At 35.6% G+C, this 20,620-nt stretch overlaps 1 protein-coding gene across 2 annotated transcripts; it reads right to left on the bottom strand.

Annotated features, from left to right (window-relative positions):
- Positions 1 to 519: 519 nt before the first annotated feature.
- On the bottom strand, positions 520 to 20,135 carry LOC140794820 (probable E3 ubiquitin-protein ligase ARI8). 2 transcript variants are annotated; one of them, XM_073147055.1, is made up of 15 exons: positions 19,640 to 20,135; positions 18,700 to 18,824; positions 17,358 to 17,460; positions 17,115 to 17,205; positions 14,308 to 14,480; positions 12,783 to 12,887; positions 12,595 to 12,683; positions 9,576 to 9,683; positions 9,387 to 9,477; positions 9,181 to 9,270; positions 4,386 to 4,433; positions 4,025 to 4,096; positions 3,808 to 3,907; positions 3,604 to 3,730; positions 520 to 1,203 (listed from the first exon to the last, which is right to left on the bottom strand). In XM_073147055.1, the coding sequence occupies exons 1-15, from the start codon at positions 19,811 to 19,813 to the stop codon at positions 996 to 998; spliced, it is 1,704 nt and encodes a 567-aa protein (XP_073003156.1). In that variant the 5' UTR covers positions 19,814 to 20,135; the 3' UTR covers positions 520 to 995. The 2 variants fall into 2 exon arrangements, with proteins under 2 accessions (XP_073003156.1, XP_073003157.1); XM_073147056.1 differs by having other exon boundaries at positions 18,700 to 18,821; positions 19,640 to 20,085.
- Positions 20,136 to 20,620: the final 485 nt, after the last annotated feature.

The following is a 20,620-nucleotide window of genomic DNA, read 5'->3' as shown; positions in this document are numbered from 1 at the left end:
CTTAGCAATCTTTTAGCAGTTTTTTAAATTTCCATATAAATTATTGATCCAATCATCAACTTATATTTAAAATTACTATCCCAATCAATGATTTTTTCAGAAAAAAAGTTCCACACTGGCTTCATGATACGAAAGAATAATTCAGGTGGATAAAATGATTTTTATTCAAATTAGTATTAATTTTTAAATACCATTAACTTTCGATGGAAACCTAACAATTATACTTTAGTCAAAAATTCAGAGGAACATTCATACGAAACAAAGTTCAGGGTATAGTAATTTTTATTCAAAGTTCAAGAGAATATAAGTACTTCGCTAAAACCATCGAGATAGTGTAACAGCAGAACTTACCAAACCATGGAATCAACCTTAAAAGGTAAAAACTAAGAAGTTGGCTCAAGGCAAAGCTTATGACCTGATAAGCGTGTGGGTCTTGTTTACTCTATCCACATAGATAACAGAGTTTTGAACCTTGATGCGTGAACCAAAATATATACTCTTAAGAATTAAGACAATCCATTATCACACAACAAACTTCTCATCTTAGATCAATCCTCCTATTACAACAGAACCATCGAAATGGGGACATTGGAGCATGGTGACCAGCATGCCTTTACTTAAATTAACAAAATAGTAGAGTACATACAGAAATATCAATGTATATATACAGAGAAACAGCAGACAAGTTGATGTTTTAGATGTCGCGAATCAACAAACAAGCGGGACACAATATGATGCATATTTTCTTTTCCACATGCATTTCCTGTTATATTCCTCTTCGCCGGCAGAACTTCCCTCAAGAGGTGATTAACAATACCTTTGCCTGCATCAAACTACCGAGAGGGTAGGCCAAATAAATAGCTACAGGTGAGAAAGTTGCTCTACAGGAACTGTCCGATCATGATCATGAGGAAGTTCTAACATGAATAATCGACCGATGTTTATCACACATCTGGCAGGTATTTGTTGACTTGGGGTTGCCGTAGGAGCAGTGGCTACATGTCCACAGGTTGCAAACAGTGGCTTGAACCACTTGATCTGGAGCTGTTGCTAGCAGCCTTGCTTTTGCTGCTGTTACCTTTACCACCTGGGCTCTTGGGGCTTAAAGTCTTGCTGCATGTGGCCTGGCTATTGGAAGGACCAACATCCTTCAACCCAGTCTCCAGGGCTCGAACAAGATTCTCAAAATAGTTCCGAGTTACACTGTTGAAAAAGGAAAATAAAATAGCAAGCATTAAATTCAGTCTAATGCAACCACAGGAACAAAAGGTAAAAAGTCTAGCAAAGGGCATATGAAACCATCTACAATTATGAAGAAATGAGAAGCACAAATGGGGCAAAAGAAGTAGGGCAGAGAACTGGAGAAATGTGCATGTGCAAGTATGACGGACTCGCAAAGAAATTCAGCATGATAGTTCGGCAATAACAGAGAGTGAGAAGGAAGACTCAAATGGGCCTCAACAATTAAAGAAAATTCACTATATGGTTCAGGTCAAAGTTCTTGACTGCTGCTAACCTGCTAGGAGTACTATTGCAAATAATAGAAAAACAAAAAACAACAAAAAGATATGGTTAGTGCAAGAACGTTTAATAAATTACCTGATAGCCAAGAATTTACTCTCATTCCAAACAGAAAGAAAAGGTGTAAGAAATATTTTGCATCGTGGAGCCGTAGGCAAATATCATGAATGTGACTGATGTAATCATGTAGTTCATTCTTCTCCTTCTCTCCTTCTGGTCTCCCTTTCACCCTCACAAGGATTCGAGGAGATTAGGATTTAATATGAAGAGGTGAGATTGCGAGAAGACTTGAGCCTATCAGGACAGGTCCACAAATGATGCATAATTATTTCCCATTGGGTCTTATCTTATCCTTTTAAATGGATCCGACTTAAGCATAGTTAACAGAAAGCTACATGGGTATCCATCCGCCATGGCAGGCTTCATAGAACCATTGCGCCTGCCACACTCTCTTACCACTCTCACTGCCACAAACAGAGATAGTGTGGTGCCCATAGGGGGAAACGCCATCACAACTGCCATGGTCACCTTGGCCACTCTTTAGAATATTGGCTAGTCTTAGCAACCATCTTTTGCTACAGTTGCTCTTACCAGCTCTATGCTCTTACTGTTGAATAGTCAACACCATGACCTTAAAAATTCACTAGTTATTCCAGATTCATGTCATATTTTAATACTCCTTTGTACAAATTTGGATCCATTATCTTGTAAACAAATTAAGAAGCCAACGCAAGTGTTAATTGACTTAATTCTTCTCATAGTGTGAATATGGTAAAAAGAAAGTCTTGGTTCAAGAGACTCTTACAAATGTGAATACACTGTGAGACAAGATGCATCTTGATTCTCACTGCTAGAAAGATTGTTTTGAGCTCAAACTCATGACAATGTGTGCTTAAAACAGGTAAAAAAAATATCTTCGAACAGGTAAGCCTGTCACACTCTTGACTGACAGGTAAGCCTTCTGCTACAGTAAGTCACAGCTTTGAACATAAGGTACTTAAAAAAAAATATCTTTCTTTCTGAATGACAGGTAATGGACGAGGTGAAAGGGATTATATGCAGATAGATATCTATACAACTGTAACTGCATTAGCTTCTGTTTCTTGGATAAACATGGTACTGGATTTCAGAGATCTTTAAATCTGCATGTATTTTGCAGGAATACATTGAATTTTGATTATATTCATGTTATTTCATACAAGACAAAGGACAGGAAAAGATGTAAATTGCATACGACTGTACAACTGGATTATATGCAGATAGATATCTATACAACTGTAACTGCATTAGCTTCTGTTTCTTGGATAAACATGGTACTGGATTTCAGAGATCTTTAAATCTGCATGTATTTTGCAGGAATACATTGAATTTTGATTATATTCATGTTATTTCATACAAGACAAAGGACAGGAAAAGATGTAAATTGCATACGACTGTACAACTGGATTATATGCAGATAGATATCTATACAACTGTAACTGCATTAGCTTCTGTTTCTTGGATAAACATGGTACTGGATTTCAGAGATCTTTAAATCTGCATGTATTTTGCAGGAATACATTGAATTTTGATTATATTCATGTTATTTCATACAAGACAAAGGACAGGAAAAGATGTAAATTGCTAAATATATATAGCACTAATTATATATGTATATATAACATGAAAATCAGAGATTAAGATAAAAGAGTACAAGGATGCAGCTACTATTGAAAAACTTTGTCATCCCATGCACTAATTAAACATTTAGTATAAATAACAATTATTCCTTCAGTCCCAACTATCTGCGGAGTATCAAATATTTTATAAAAAAAATAAACGCAGATATAACATATCCAAACTCGACAATAGAAATGAAACCATGTATGGAGATGGAATGATGGATACCTGCAGGATTCAAGCCAGAAAAAGTATATACATACATGCATATGTATGTATAAGTGTGCATGTGTATATCTGACCTTTTTGACTATTTCGTTATCTAGCCAAACTTGGATAGAAAGGGCAGTTTGGATAGACGATAAAGCTAGATTCACCCTATAGGCGTACAATATTAGCAGGTAAAGATTGAAATGGACAAACCTAGTTAACCCAGCTAATTTTGTACGGAAGTCATTGAAATCTTTCATTGGAGCTTCTGCATCAAGGAAGACTTGCAGTTCTTTTTCTGCGCATTGATGTAGACGTTCTAATCCTGACTCAGCCTCACCTGAAAAATAGATTTAAAGAATAATTTCAATAACAGCATAACACAACTCCCATCAGATAAAGGAAGATGTACAAAACCTTGCAGATATTCGAAGAATCGTCTCTTGGCAAATTCATTCTCAGGAAGGTAATAACCATAAGCATATGTCCACTTTAATACGCGCCTACACTCTACTATCTGCAAATAGAATGCAAATGTTATTAAGCAAGAAACAAATACACAGTAAAAAAAAAAATCATAAAACAGGCTAAAATATGGCAGCCAGCAAAATAGACACAGTTACTAAATTTATACCTGTGACCAGGCTTCTAAGATGAACTTCAGCTGAGACTCAGGCTGACTTTGTTTATCACTCAACTTCTCAAGCTGCGAATTTCAGAAATCAATAACACTAGAGGAATACTTAAGAATATCACTGGGAAATTAATATAGAAGAACTAAAAATTCTGATACTTGGAAGCACAGCTTGCTTACATCAGTATCTTTGGCTTCTCAAACTACTATTCAATTTCAATATTCAAGCAGATGAACTGCCTTACATCGTCTCATATTTAGATCCATATACAGGCTTTCATGACTAGAGTTAATTTAATTCAACATATTCCCCCAATTAAATATGGATGTAGAAAAAGAAAAACAAGCAAATGTTGTATACCTTTTCAGTTTGCATACTATGTAAATCTGCTAGTGCTTTTTGCCTCGACTGCAAGCAAATGAAGACAAGATAAACAAGTTCAGAAAAGTGATACTTCTCAAAACAAAAAGTAACTTAAGATGACACAAATATAACAACAAATATAATACAAATAGACCTAGAGTATGTAAGGACTTTGTACATATGGAGACACTTCAAATGAATAAACATATTAACAAAGTTTGGAACCCATGAATTAAAATGCCTCATAGACTTCTGAAACAAAAGAACAACAAAAAAATCAATCTACTGGACATAAAATTGCAATTCTTTAAAAGAAGCAAAAGCAGTATCAGAGAAAAATGCAGCTTATCATGCAAAAGAACTTATCACTACAAAAATGCTTAAGAGCAATGCACTCTTATGTCCCCAACAAGTTCTGAAAGCAATTTCAACTTATGCAAGGAGAAACTTTTGCGGCTTAAAATTGCAAATGCTTATGTGAGGCAAAACCAATATCAGAGAAAAATACACCTTATCATGCAAAACAAGTTACCTATTCAGTATAAAATTGCTTAAGAGCATGAAGTCTTAATTTATCCAACAAGTTCTGAAAATGATTTCACCCAATGCAAGGAGCTTTGGCAGCTTAAAATATGTGTTCCACATGTTCCTTGCAAGTTCAACAAAACGAAGATACTTAAAGCACATTAACTTCTAATTTTCAATTAAGATAACTGGCAATTTTAATTGGAGAGAAACAACTGCCCTTTGGTCCAGCTGATAACCTAGAAGGGGTCATGCATGATCAAGTCAACAGAAAAGCTTTAATCAAATATTTTCATAACCTTCATTAGTCCCCCACATTTTGCTCTATTGCAATCGCAGCACATATCCGAAGTATTTTTCTATTCAATTATCTTGCTCTAACTTTACAAATGATATTCTCATTGATCTACACTTCAGGTTATGATGCAATATAATAAAAAGATAAAATATGTATGGTGCAGACACCAGTCCCAGATAGACTTTGATATTGAGGGTAGTTTTATCTTTTTATGTTATGGTATTTTAGTCTTTTTTCTATTATGGGTATTTTAGTTCATTTACCTAAAGGCATGTTATCTTTTTATTGTGGGTTAATAAATATTTTGAGATTTTGAGACCGTCTACTTTCTCTTTTGTTGGTGGATTCTAACACCCTGTTGGTGGATTCCACAGATTTGTTCTTTGTTTCTTCTTCATCTATTGTTGTTCGGCATCAATTTTGGTATCATAGCCGAATGTCCTACTACTCCATATTTGATCATTGCAACTACTAAGCCACATGAAATGATTGTTGTCATCGAACAATAAGAAGACATCATCGTCACTGTCAAACCACAATGAGAGATCCGGCAGTCATCTTCTCCTATTCTTCTTTTGTCACCGGCACCAAACCCTTCACCATCTTCTCCGTCATAGGTAAGTAAAAGGGAAACAGAACAAAGAACATCTAAAAAAAAAATCTTTGGTAACACATTTCTGTTTCCTCACTTCCCTCCCTAAATTTTGAGATTCCTAAATGTGTTTCCTTAACAGCTAATCTAGATTTGGTGTTAGTCAAATTTGACCTCCCCCTGCCCCGAAAAGAAAAAGAAAAATAAAAATAGTCTTCAATGGCATTACACTCGAATTTCAAATTGGTATCAAATCCCAAACCCACTTTCCTCTTTCCATTTTCTCTCTTATCTCTTTCCATTTCCTTTTTCCCCCAAAATTTCGCAACTCCCGACCCTATAGTTGAAAGCAAACTCAATGTTGATATCCACTTTGACGCAGCAACGCCGTATCAGCAGCGCCACTACCTCGTCACCATAACTCCAATCTCAACATCGTCACCACCTCGATGTTGCCACCCACTTGAAGACGGGAGAATGACTTTGAGTCATTTTAGGCATGGTCTTAATGATGATATTAGGCATAAATTAGTGCTCCGTGAGATAATGCCATTATATCAAGCCTACATTTTTGCGTTGAATTATAAGTTGATCACAAAACAACCATCTAGAGACTCTAGACACCTTGCTGGCCAAACTCCTTTCACCATTGTTTCACAGCGACATCGAGACCTAATAAATGCAATCAAAGTATGTTAACCATTAATTGAGATGAAGGCAAAGGCCTGCTGAAACGATGCTATGCCATCCAATTATCCCCGTCAATGTAACAAATAAAGTGGGGACATGTGGCCATAAATTATCCTACCAAAGCTTAAGCCTTATTTACTTTAGAAATAAGGTCAATTCTAAGATAATTATTCATCATTGTTATTCTCAAATGAGATTTTTTTTTTCTATAAATAATTATTCTTATATTCACTTGTATTCTTGAATAAAGGTATAATAATTACCTTTGATATGATATAAAGTAAAGAAAAAGATGAGAAAATGATATTGTCTTTACAAAATTACCATGAATATACTTCGATTTGATATAAAATAGATTGATGGGATAGATACCAAGGATAAATTAGTAATTGGATTAGTGTGTGGTATAAAATATAATTTTGATGAATAGTGTTTGTATTCTAAAATGGGGTTATTATAATATTTAGCTGTTACTCTGGAATAAGAAATTGTATTTCAGAATAAAGAAAAAAAAGTTATACTTGAAGTGAACAAAGGCTTAAAGAATAGAAAAATACGATCAAGGAGGACAACATTGATGAATAAGTCTATGAACCTAACCCTGATGACATGCGTGATAGTGATGAAAGATCGTTCTTACCAGAACCATCCTATAAGAATCGTTAGATGTGAGATGACTCATTCGAAGGAAACTGATGGCAAGCACCAAAGTACAATCACATTTGATATAATGGGGAACTAAAGATTGCAAGATAATTATCGATAATGGTAATTGCATCCAAAGTTTCAAAGCTCAGAATCGAAATCGACCACTCGAAAAAGATACATATCGACAATGTCGACTGTATCAGGCCACACGTATCAGATCAAACTATTTTTAATTACGTAAAATTTAAAATATAACTTATAAATGAAGGAAATTGTCTAAATATTTAGAAAAAGTGATAAAAAATAATAAAATAAAAATAAGTCATATATGACCTAAAAACTTTAAAAAAAACTCATTCAAAACCATTATGAATTTCAAGTTGGATCAATAAATTTCTATACTCATAAATTACTGTTGCAAAAAAGAAATGAAAAGAGAGAGCTCTATTTTTTTTCACTATTGTTCTACAACAGTAAAAAAATGGGAAATTAAAGAAGAGTGAGAAAGATAGATAAAAGAGAAATGGAAAAGGAAATTAAAGAAAAAGATACTCAAATTTACTAGTGCGGAGCAGCCTAAAGAGCTCATCGAATCAGATGCTAGATGAGCACGATGAAATGTGAGGGGTGGGAGGAGTATATGTGTGTGTGTGAGTGAGAGAGAGAGAGAGTGAAAACTGAAAACTTAAAAAAAATAGACAATTGGATACATCAATTACTAATGTTCCTAATGTGGATAGAGAATATCAGAGAGAAAAGTAAGAGAGAGGAACTAATAAGCACTTCCAAGATAGACAAAAGAGAGCTATACTCACCAAGTAACTCTCATAAGAGAGGTAAAATGTCCAAATCCAAGTTATCCCTACCATCCCCTCACATAGGGTATATATAGTGCTTCTACCAAAATTATCTAATTAACTTTAATACAATCTTCAAGACAACACTTATTAAAAGACATTCTCCAAGAGACGCACATCTCCAAAAGTCAACACATCATTCCAAGAGACACTATACGAATTACTAAGAGTCAACACAATTTACTAGTCACATCATTCCAAGATTCACTATGCTAACTACCAAGAGTCAACACAACTTACTAGGGACCTTCCATTTACCCTAAAAACTTAATCTTTTACTCCAAGCCTAGTCATCCCCAACTTACTAGGGACATTGCAGACATAATGTGTTAAGGTACATTGCAATAGTTCCCCATATTGTATCTATTTATATTTGACCTAAAACTTTAAAAAAAAAAAAATCCATTTCAACTAGTTTTGGTCGATACGGCCAAAACTAGCCGATCCCATATCAAAACTAGTCACCAAACTTGTTTCGGATTAGGATAGTTGATCTGATTCATTTCGACTGATCCGTCTTGGGACCGTCCAAAACTGGGATCTATAGCTACAGCATATTTCCTTAATTATGGATATCGAGTATGTCAACAAATAATGACGAATAATTAGGGTTGGTTAAATATACATTCATCTTCAATTTGGGGCCTTTGGAGAATCTCCTTATTTGAAACAACCAAATCATACATTATTCCAATATTTCTACTTGAACATTTTTGGCCTTCTAATGTTTCCATTGGGCAAACTCCAAGTTTCTAATTATCTAAATTAACCTTCTCCCTATGATCATCATCGATGCCCTGTAGATCGTTTCTGCATATGTAGAATAACATTGTCATAGCTTTCAGTATCGTGTGCAAGAATGTCATCAACTGTACAATTATGGATATCGCAAATGTGATGATTCTTTTGGCTTAATAATTCTTATGGAAATGTGATCCATTTTCTTATTAACATGCCAAATACTCATCCAACACTTCATGTTATTTTTCTCTCTTCTATATGTTGGTCTGCATGGATCCCTGAGATCCACCTCAGAGGCAAGTAGACAACCCAGAGATATGCATACAACTATCTGCACATCTAAAACAGCAAGTTTGATAAGAGAACAAATGCAACTTAAGAAAATTTCAAGCTAACGCAATCATGGCCTGCTGAGGAATGAAATATAAAAATAATACATACTGACTGATTGGTTGCCCAGCGTTCATAATAATGGGTGTATCTTTCCAACGAGTTTTTAGCCATTTCTCTCCTCCTTTCACATTCATCATACTGGAAAAAATTGCAGAGAAAGAGATAGTATATCAAAAGATATTCTAAGATAGCAAACCTATAATAGTATAATACACATTTCAGAAGAGACTAGAGAGGCAATAGATAAACATTACCACTCCTTCCTGTTTTGCTGACTCATACCGATTGCATGCATAAAAACCTCCAGTCCTTTCCCCATGTTCTGACCATGCCCCAAGACATAACCTGCAGTCACATGTCAAGTACATCCAAAATAAGAATATGGATGGAGTTCCTATTGAATTATGTACTATCAGTGCCCGTTCTCATCTGTAGAATCTTACCAGCAGAACTCAAATTTGCAAGGAGGTGTGCACGTTATATGCATGCACCCCTGGTTTTTCTCAATAGGCCGCTTACACTTCGGACAAGGTTTGGAATTAGCTAATATCCTGAAACCATAGCCAATTGTAAAATAAATAACAGGAAAATCTTAGTACTATGACAAAATTGACCAGAATAGGCAAGAGCTACATTTCCATATCTAGGTACTAATTAGAAATATATTCTCATGAATCAATCACAGTGACAAAAGAAGATGTTGAAAGATAGTTCATATGACATCATTTCCAATTAAATTATTTACTTGCTTTATTTGAACAATTATAATATTAGCCTAATAAGCGGGGGATGTCTGCACCAATTTGCTTGGCCATTGGATCAGTTATTAGACTAGGTAGTCAATTCTGACTAGATCATGTTAGGTTAGTGGACTGTCTCAATCTTAGGTTGGGCTTAACATAACTCCTTAACTTCTCAACCTTTGAACTTTCCAAAATAGGCATTTAGTCTACCCTCCTCTCTATAAACCCATGCAGCCCCTAGAAGGGAATGATCTTTGGAAAGCTATCGAATACTTGTCTTCTTCACATAAACCTCTCCTCTACTCTTCATTCTACACTCTCACAGTTCTTGCAGTTTCCACCCTTCATCTCCTATCAATAAAACTCCCATAATTCCTGTGAGTTTCTTATCAATCTACCATATTACTCTACTTCATTTTCATGTATTTACTATTGTCCTGAGGAATTTTCAGCAATATAACGAGGACTATTAGTGTCCGGAGTTGCATCGAAGGCAAAGTTTAAGGCTAAACACTATCCTTCATGTCAGGTGAGATAAAACAATCTGTACTACTGTTTATGCCTTATTTTGGTCTTAAATCCTACAACCAACTATCTGTTCTTCTAGTGTATTGAAAGCGGTCGCGGGTGGCAAGCGATCACCCACTGCTTAACGCCTAGGCGTAAGGCCAAAGCGGTCTGATATTTTTTTTTAATATGTAAAAATTAAAAATAATTCTACACGAGATATCATATATACTAATATAGTTTGGGAGGTGGACCATTTTGGTAAATAAGTTGATGAGAAGGTCTAGTCTGGTCAAATACTCTTGCAAACAGTCTGAGTTGTACCTGAACAATTCAAGTCTCTTTCTAATAGCTTAGTATTCGGTTTAAGTTATTAGCCAATCTGACGCCATACGTCATTTTTACGCTTCAATTGCAATTAAACTAAATCTCGATTGAAAAATATGCCTTATTATTAAGGTTCCAAAAATCGGTATCGGGATCGGGATCGGCCGTCCGAAAAAACAATACGTATCGGCTGTATCGGCCGTATCGGCCGCCTGTATCGGATCGGACTATTTTAATTAAATAAAATTCTAAGTATTATTAAAAATGTTGAGAAATTTCTAAAAATTAGAAAAAATTATAAGAAAATAAGAAATAATAATTACTCACATATAAAGCCTAAAAAGTAAAAATCTCTTTTTCTCCCTCTCTTCTTTTCTATCCCTCTAATTGTTAGTCTAAAGTATTCATTCTCTCCCACACTCTTTTTTTCTATCTTTTTCTTTCTCTCTTTTTCTCACCCTTTTTTTTTTAATCTTTCCCCCTCCCTCACTCTCTCTTCCTTTTTTCCTCTCTCTCATACCCTTTTTTTTCTATCTTTCACTCTCCCTCACTCTCATACCCTTTTTTTTTTATCTTTCCCTCTCCCTTACTCTTTCTTCCTTTTTCCCTCTCTCTCTCTCTCATACCCTCTTTTTTTTTAATCTTTTCCTCTCTCTCTCACTCTCTTTCTTTTTCCCTCTCTCTCTCTCTTCCTTTCTCTCCCTCACTCTCCCTTCCTCTTTTTCTCTCTCTCTCCCTCTCTCTCTAGCTGCTGCTGACAGTAGCTGTCAGCTCTGCTGTCAACAGCAGTTGACAGCTGACAGCTGCCTGCTGCAGCCGCCTGCAGCAGGCCGAAACCGGGTGGATCGGGATCGGCTATAGCCGATCCGTTTCGGCCGATCCCACTCGGGATTGGCCGAAACTCGAATCCTTGCTTATTATGTAGTGGAATCACATGCTTCACTGACATGCTCCACTCCACTTGTTTCTTAATCTGAAGCGGGAGAAGGCGATGGGAAACTCACAGAACTCTCACAAAACCTCTTCCTCTCCCTCGTCTCTCGCCTTCCTTTCCTTACCAATGCCATAAGTCCAACTTTGGCAGCACCTCCTCGCTTCCATTTTAGCTAGATAAAGCAATGGGAAACTATAAAAGGGAATCTTCGCTCCTAACTGTCACACGAGTCTGACCTCCATGCCGTTGCACGAGCTCGACCTTCATGTCGTCGTGCACCACTCACCATCCACCATTGAGATAGGAAAGAGCTTGAGAGAGAAGAATATAGAGAGGAGAGGATTTACGGCACGTGATTTTTTTTTCTTTTATCCAAATTGGCCCAGCAAAGCCCAATTATTGTTTAACCGCATACTATGGGCACATAGTGTTTCGTCGGGGTGGCTAGTGTGTTGACCCCACTAAAGGGGCCACCAAAGCCACTATTCAATACCATGTTCTTCAAAGCTAAACCTATCTTTTGCCCGCTCTTGATTGATCTAAGTTGATTCATTTGGCAATATCTTTTGGTTATAAATTTCAGATTTGTTGGTTTGTTAAATTTAAGCAGAACTGGATTTAATCTTGCTGAAAGCGGAATGGAAGACTCTATGATCATTTATTTTTTTATGTTCTCTATATTGCTGAATTCATTTAGCCTACATTTAATCACATGTTATTTTGAGTTGCATTAAAACCTAAAGGCCAAAAAGGACAAGAAGAGTTTCACAATAGAAAAGGCTTTCCTAAGAACCTAATCATAGATAAATTATAGTTGTGCACAAATTTTGGTTGCAACTGCAAGAAGAAGAAATTGGAAAATGCACATAAAAGTTTCAACAAATACGGCCAAAGCAGAACACAAAGATCATAAAAAATAATAATAAAGTAGATACATATCTTATATCCTACCAATTCATATTTTCGGACTCGGCACTATTTTTGAGAATCCACTTTGCAACTGTGCCACAATCTACTGGTCGGTGGGCCTCCTCAGTGCACTGCAAATATTATGTATGCAACTCATTTTAATGTGCTCTAGACTACAAAGTATCTTAATAAACATGAAATTCTACCATTTCTTCAACAGAATAACTCACATTCCAACAGAAGCTATATGCACAATTGCAACAAACATCATAGCTTGCACTGCCGATGACAAATTCCACCGCATATTCACAACCAGGAGCAGGGCACCATTTGGTCTATCAGACAACAAAATAATCATATCATGACAGGAGGGAACGGAAAAGTAACTATTACTTCTCTTAACATAATCTAGAATTTTTTTACCATGAAACTGAGTGATATTGTATAATTTATTCACAAGACGACATGGTCATTAAATATCTAAGCACGTTCAGAAACAGAAACTCACAAAAATAACAAAGGATGCTGATCAATGATAGCAATGATAAAGAAAAGGGTGTCCCGCTTACGCAGGATCTGGAGAACGATGTATGTAACCATGCATTCATTTCATTTCTGATGAGGCTATTCTTAAGAAGTGATGCAAGGGGCAAAAAGTTTTAGTCACACCAAGTGATGCACTCTAATAAGAAGAATAATTTTTTTAAATTGGCATAACAATTTTGTAGCTCAAAATGGGTAATAAGTCCAGAGATAAATTTGCCTTCCAACATAAGCAGCTTGACAACATTGTAATCAAGATTTTCTTACACAATTTCCATATAGCTTGACAGTGAACAAGTAGGTACACAATGAAAATCATGGGGCCATTATCTGAAGTGATACAATCTTTTGTGATACCATACTTTTTATACTTGCTCTAGTTCAAATAGACGTCATGTAATGAGAATGGGATGGTGGAACAAAATGAAAAGGTTAAACAGCTTCTATTAAAATGAAATAGCAATGCTACAGTCCACATAAAAAAAACTCAGAAAGCATTTCTTTTAGGTGCACTATTGAGCTTCTTTCTGTTCGGCAGAGTATTCTAAATTTTCCAATCCTACCAAAATGTTGTTTTCTAATGTAAAGCAAACACATGCTTAAATCTATTGCATTTCTTTGGACTCTCTGTTATGCTACCAAGCAAGTGATAGTTTCATATCTTTGTCAACCATGGCACTGATGTAGGCCATACTGAAAGATGCATGTACCTATATATTAATTATTCTATATGAAAACCAAGTTTGACAATCAGATATCAGATGCAATTATAACACAACAGGTAGAAATATCGCGATAGGATCATGACTTCATCATGTAGGATAGGTTTCACACAAGAGAACCCAGAAGAAATGAGCAAAACCAAACAAAAGAAAAAAAAAAAACAAAGTTGTAAAGTTTAGATATTGGTGCATAAAAAGGGAGCTTCCTATGTGCCTTATTAGTTCATACAAGTAGATGTGCAAATACTGTTTCATTTGGTGAACTACTCAGATTGTCTATTTACGTACTAATCATATGGTATTTCGTATTAACTATTAAGGTTTTCTAAAGATTTTGACATCTCTTGCCTCTGGCATCGATCCCCAGTACATCGTGACATTATGTTCAGTTAAATGCCCAAATGCCAAGTAACAGAACTCTCACTATAGTGAAATCAGATTTTCCTAACATCTGCCAAGCTATGATTGGAGTCTAAAATATTAAATATACCTTTCTGTTATCTTCAATATAAGATCTACGAAGATAGCGTGTGTACTTCTCTTTATCTTCATCAGTTGCCAATAAATTAATCATATCTTGCCCAACAGCAGCACCACAAGATGGATCAGGACATCGTAACAATAAGCATCCAGGGCCATCACTTACCGAAGTACCAATGTAACCTGAACATGAAAAATATATTACTAACATATTATCAATAAAAAAAATAAAAAGCCTGTTCAACAGAAGAAAAGGCAACTAGATGATTTAATATATTATAGAATTGTGGAGTTCAAGAAATGACCAAAAAACTGGTACTACAACAAACTGATGAGAATTTTTCACATGAAGATGCATAAATATTACTACTATTGTAAATTTGCAATTAGGAAGAAATTTCTGTACACCGAAAAAAGTTGAAGAAAAAATGAACCAGAAAGCAGACTCCTTAAAATAATTTAAATATTAGGATACATCAATAGCTCATGTTCGTAAACTATCTCAGAGGTTAATAATTAATAGCATAACATTTTCCTGAAATCCCAACAGCCATACTAATAGATTGACCATCTAACTCATAAATAGATAAAGAAAAATTTCAACTAGTAAAAGAAAAAAGTTATTTGTAGGATTTCTACACAAACAGCAAGCATGAATCCCAAATGAAAGTTGCAGTATTGCCCATTTAATTGTATTTAAGATATGGAAAAGAATTTCTAGAACTCTCTTATATCATGCTGCATTATATTCAACTTTAAAGTTTATTTGAGAAAGCTAAGGACCTCCTTGGTCAACAAAGAAAAAATTTCTCCATCACCAAAAATGGGCCTAACACTACTAGCAAGGAAATGGATGTCTAATGATGATGCATCTTCAAAAATATTGTCCCATCATATCTAGCAATAGGTCAGAACATAGTAATGAAAAGGCTCATCCAATGGCTGTGATAGAATCCATAAATGTAGGGCCATGAAATTGGACGATGAAAGCTAGAGTGCCAAATTCAAAACCAATCGGTATCAGTATCATTTCCCATCCATCTTCCTAAGTGGCACAATATTTCCAAACCCAGAACAAAGATACTTTCACACCAAACATCTCCAATTTTTCTCAGCAAAAATCAACAAAAGTGCACTTCCATACAAAAATAAGCATAACCTGAAACGTCATATCAGTATACATTTACCAGATAAAATATACAATCATGTGTTCATCCCTGTGAAGCATGAATACGGATACGAGATAGGGGATACGGATATACGAATACGGAGATACAATAAATTCTTAAAAGTAGGATACAGATACGGCATAGATACGCCATTAAATAAATAAATAATATATTTTAAATTTTTTGTCAACCAATATAACATAAGGTAATAAATGATTATCCCATAAATAATAAGATGAAAGGAAAGAAAGCTATATATTTAATATCTACATGCCTAAAACTTTAGAATAATATTATAATAGAAATTGATATGAAACTCAAAATGTTAGTGGAACATTGAAACCTAATTCAACTATTAGTCTACCACTAATTTGGATCTTTAAATAGGTTTCAAGTTATATGTTTAATTCATTATCAAATAAACAAAGCCTTAAAGTATCACAAAGGATTAGACAATTGTATATACATATAAAGTATATGTTTCATATCATCGTTTAGCACAAAAGAAAAAAGAAAAAAAAAATTGGATGATCAAGAAATATATCGGAGTTGTATCACGCCGTATCAGACCCATATCGAAAAATTAAAATTAATTTTTTTAATTTGAATACTCCTCCAGCCATATCCGATACGTATCAAGCCATATCGATGCCGTATTGGTATCTAATACGTATCGAATACCGGTACGGAGGGGCAAACGAAATATACGTGCTTCATAGGTTCATCCACACACCTAATAGCTTAGTAGAAACTGTGGTCAGACCATTACCAAAATCTAGCAAAAATCACAAACAACTTGGTCAACTGGATGATGGGACAATATACCAAAACTATGGCCAGACAACTACTAATAATAAGTAAAACTCATCAACTCAAGCAATTCAATGGGACAATGGATTATTGACAACACAACTCTAATCACTTTTTTTTTGGCATAATTTTCTGAGTAAACAGTGTAGCAAGACAATAGCTAGGTTCTAAATACATGCTACAAAAGAACTGGCTTCATGGTCTTAAGACCAAAAGTATAATCAAAACTCAAAGAGAGACTACCTATTTAACTGACTTGAGCAAATGAGGTCAAAATGAGATCTTATCGAATCCCAAATTTAAAATAAAAAGTTTGTACATATCTCAGTTTCATTGTTAAAGGAGTTTTAATCACAATATTGTAGATCTTCGGCACTAGCTCAAGTGCATGCATGATTGCATATATATAACTCTTAAATGGGTTACTAGTAGCCACTTCTTTGACAATCAATTTTTACATGCATGGCATGATATGTAGGAAATGGTCCTAGATTGTTCCTTCTTTTTTTGCAAAACCATTTCACATGATATACGATTATTAGAAAGTCAATCAGTCTCTATACTGACCAACGGATATCTACCGGAAAAGGATGTAATAAAATATTTATCAGGAATACTGTACATACAGCAAAGAACATTTCTAGCTGCAAAGTTCTCTCACTTGGAAAATGAGCTGGCAATCCTAGATCCTATAAAAACAGCATGCTTCCAGTGAACAGTACTCATTGTCGACAGCAAATTCCAAGTACCACCATTAATAGACTAAACAAAAGATAAAACTCACATTTCCCACATTCTAGGCTACCAAATGAAAAATACAAGTGGTTGATGAACAAACCTCTCCAGCATGCACCACAGAAAGGATGGCCACATGCAGCAGCACTCATCATTTTTTGTGGATAATTTTCGAAGCAAATTCCACAGGTCAGCTGCCACCAGAAGAACATAGCTCATAATTAGTACAGTAGTTGAATTTTGATGTACAGAAGAGAAAATGTATGAGTGATCTGTAAGTCTTGAAAAGCACAGAATTAACACAGTTAACTTGAAATAAAGTAAAGATTAGATTAACCAAACTTACCTCTCTAAAATTTGGCAAATCAACTAGCTTTTCCAGAAATCCAACAGCCTTCCTCACATTTTCTTCATTTGCGAACCATTCATCATGCACCTTACTAAGGCTCCTGTTGATCGAACAATGAGAACAGAGTATTAATGGCAAGCATACACATCATAACTCTAATGTCAGGAATGTCAAGCAAAGAAAACTGAAAATAGATGAGCTAATAAAAGATTTACATCACATCACTTTAAAAACTTTGCCTACCATGAACAATCAATAATATGCAAATCCTGCATATGATGAAACCAGAGAAAAATCTCTCAAATTTCAGATTTTTTTTCACTAAATCATTGGAAAGTTTCATTTGTATGAAAGTTAATTAGTAAGATAACATTAGCGAGAAAGGTATATTTCACACTTCAAGCAAATAAATTGAAGAAGGTTTCCACTGACAAAAATGGAAATCTATCAAATATCAGTTCCATCCATAAATCGAAAAAATCATCTATTGCATGAACATCTGCGAAATGCTCATTTATTCCTTTCCTATATCAGATACAATTTGAAAATTAATATCTGATGAAGAGATGACAAGGAATGTCTGTTCACTCCCTGCAGTACCTGTTGTTATTAGGTGTAATGCCTTATTTGGTTTTTCTTCTAGCAGTTATAGAAATTCAGTACCATCTTTTGACTAGCTCTCTCCATAAGATTAATGAAACTATAGATCATTTTAACACAGTATGCCACTAATTTAATCCACAAAAATGGTTCTCAATATGAATTGTTGTGCCAACGCAAAATCAGCATGGCACGGGAGAGTGTCGCATGGCACACCTTCTCTCGCCTACTAGCAGCATTCCGCTGCCACAAAGTGGGCCTAGAGGTGATTAGTAGCAAAGGGGATGGAGAAAGTGATAATGGTTGAAGAGGAGATATGAGAGATGAGAAAGATGATATGCTCAAGGTGGATTGATTCTCAAGTTAGATCCACTTAGTGCAAATCATTCTACTTCTCACAATCCCATACATAAGGGAAGAGCAGTTAGGGTGATGGTGAGGGCTTGATGAGGAGATTGTTAGGGGGACAATGACCGTTTGATGAGAAGACAACTAGGGCAAGAGTCGGCACTAGCGGGTAGAGGCTCAGCGACAAATTCATTTTCAGACTAAATCATCAAAATAATATATAACGTAAAAACTTACAAAGAGTCGATCTTTCGTATTATTAACTTTCCCATGGATACATGAAAGTCATGAAACACTACCGTCAATTAAATGATTGATCAAAGCAAGAGCATACAAAGAGCATGACTAGAACAATAAGAACAGAGTTCTAGCAAGGAATAGTGACTCCTACCAGTTATAATGGCGAAGAAGGACACCTGCGGCGTATCTTGGTATTGAGAGAACTGTTGATACCCTATCTATGTCTTCCTCCTGGCGCTGACTTATATCAGCTTCACTCAAAATGGTGCAGTTCTGCTGACATGATAAAGCATGGAAGTCACCGATAAAGCTGATAACAGAAAGGTAAAAAGAAAAAGAAAAATAAAAGAACATTGCAAATGGCAACAATATGGTAATCAATACTCTCACGAATTATGTATGACCTCAGACAATTTCTTCTTAAATAGAAGTGAATTATTAAGAACTTTTGAAAACTAGCATCAGAGAGCACATGGCGAAGGTGATGAAGTAGCCTCTTGAGTTCCTACTTCTCTGTTCTTACTTCTCCATTATGTTTCAAGTGTCCACAATCAGCTACTGGCTACACACGCCTAACACTGAACTAAAAGCCTCATATTTGAAGGTGCCTTTGTCAGAAGAATGGAAATGCCTTAAGACTCTTTTATCTGAACTGTCATCATCTCTCGCTGAAAACTCATGCCTTCATTCTCAAACTTGATTAAGAAAGTATAAACCTAAGCTAATAAATCACAAGAGATCACATTCTGAGCTGTTGAACTAACCGACCTAGACCCGTCAGTTTTATATCCTCGATAGTTAAAATAACAATCTATTAACCCAACTACTATAAAAAAGAAAATGAGAAGACCCACACAAGTGGTCAACTATCTAGGGAAAAAGAATTTCTTCCAAGCAACCACAATTTTGGAATAATCTTCTGAAAATTAAATTGTGGAATCACCAAGCCGGGAATGAACAAGCTACAAACATGATCCGATTCGTTGCAAAATGATCCCTTCAACTCGCTATTCCGTCTAATTATGCAATCCAACCCCGAGAATCAAAATATAAAACATGCATCAATCAACGCGAAGTACAAGTTTCCTCACTTGCTGACGATGCGAGGTGACGTCCTCGGAATCGTCCGACTCCTGGTCCAGGAAATCATAAACGCCGTCGTCGTCGTCGCCGTCGTCGCTGCCCATCCCCGTCTCCCCGCTGTAGAAGTCGTCTTCCAGTGATTCCTCGTCGTTGGCGTCGTGCATGTCGTCCTCCGACTCCATCACTTAGACACCTGGGGAAACCCTAGAATTCCGCAGCCGCCGCCGATTAGGGCACCAATTGGATGCGATTTGGGCTGGAAATGGCCCCAAAGAGGGCCGGATTCGGTTGAGAGAGTACAAACTTAATTGGATTTCAAGGAGGAGATTGAATTTTGAAAGGATCAAGAATTTCGCTGGAAAAGGAGCGATTTTTAAGCTTCTTTACGTGTATGGATGGCTATACGATGACGGGAAGCAGAGGAAATGGATTAAGTGGGAGTCACTGTAGGGGCAGGCGGGTGGTGGCATGTTTCCATCATAACCATTGCATTCTTTTCCACCCTTTTTTGGTTATATTGGACAATTTTATACGACCTTTTACATTCGAGATAGGCAATTTGCAACATAATCGCATTTATTTTATTTTATAAATTTGCAATATTGAGGCTGAAGTTATTGAATGGGCAACAATAGGTTATTTTTACAACGTTAACCCTAAAAAATAATAAAGGCTTAATTATACTTTGCCCTTCTATACTTTGACTATATATCACTTTGCCTCATGTATATAAAAGCGTACAAATACTGTTATAGACTTTTAAAATACAATCCCTTAGATGTCGTCATAAGCCCTAAAATTATATCTTTATCCCTTTGTAGCTGGAGAAAAATATTAGGGTTTATTAGCTAAAAATATAAATTTACCAATTTACTCTTACCTACCACTAATCCACATCACCAATTGAGAGAAGAGAGAATGAAAGAAACCCATTTCTTCCCTTCTCATCCCATCTCCTCTCCTTCTTCCGTTCTCATCGCATCTTCTTC

This window comes from Typha latifolia, chromosome 9, assembly GCF_019914945.1.
Source record: "Typha latifolia isolate L0001 chromosome 9, TyphaL0001v2, whole genome shotgun sequence".
Classification (NCBI taxonomy): Eukaryota; Viridiplantae; Streptophyta; class Magnoliopsida; order Poales; family Typhaceae; genus Typha; species Typha latifolia.
This window is presented reverse-complemented; position numbering and strand designations above follow the sequence as displayed.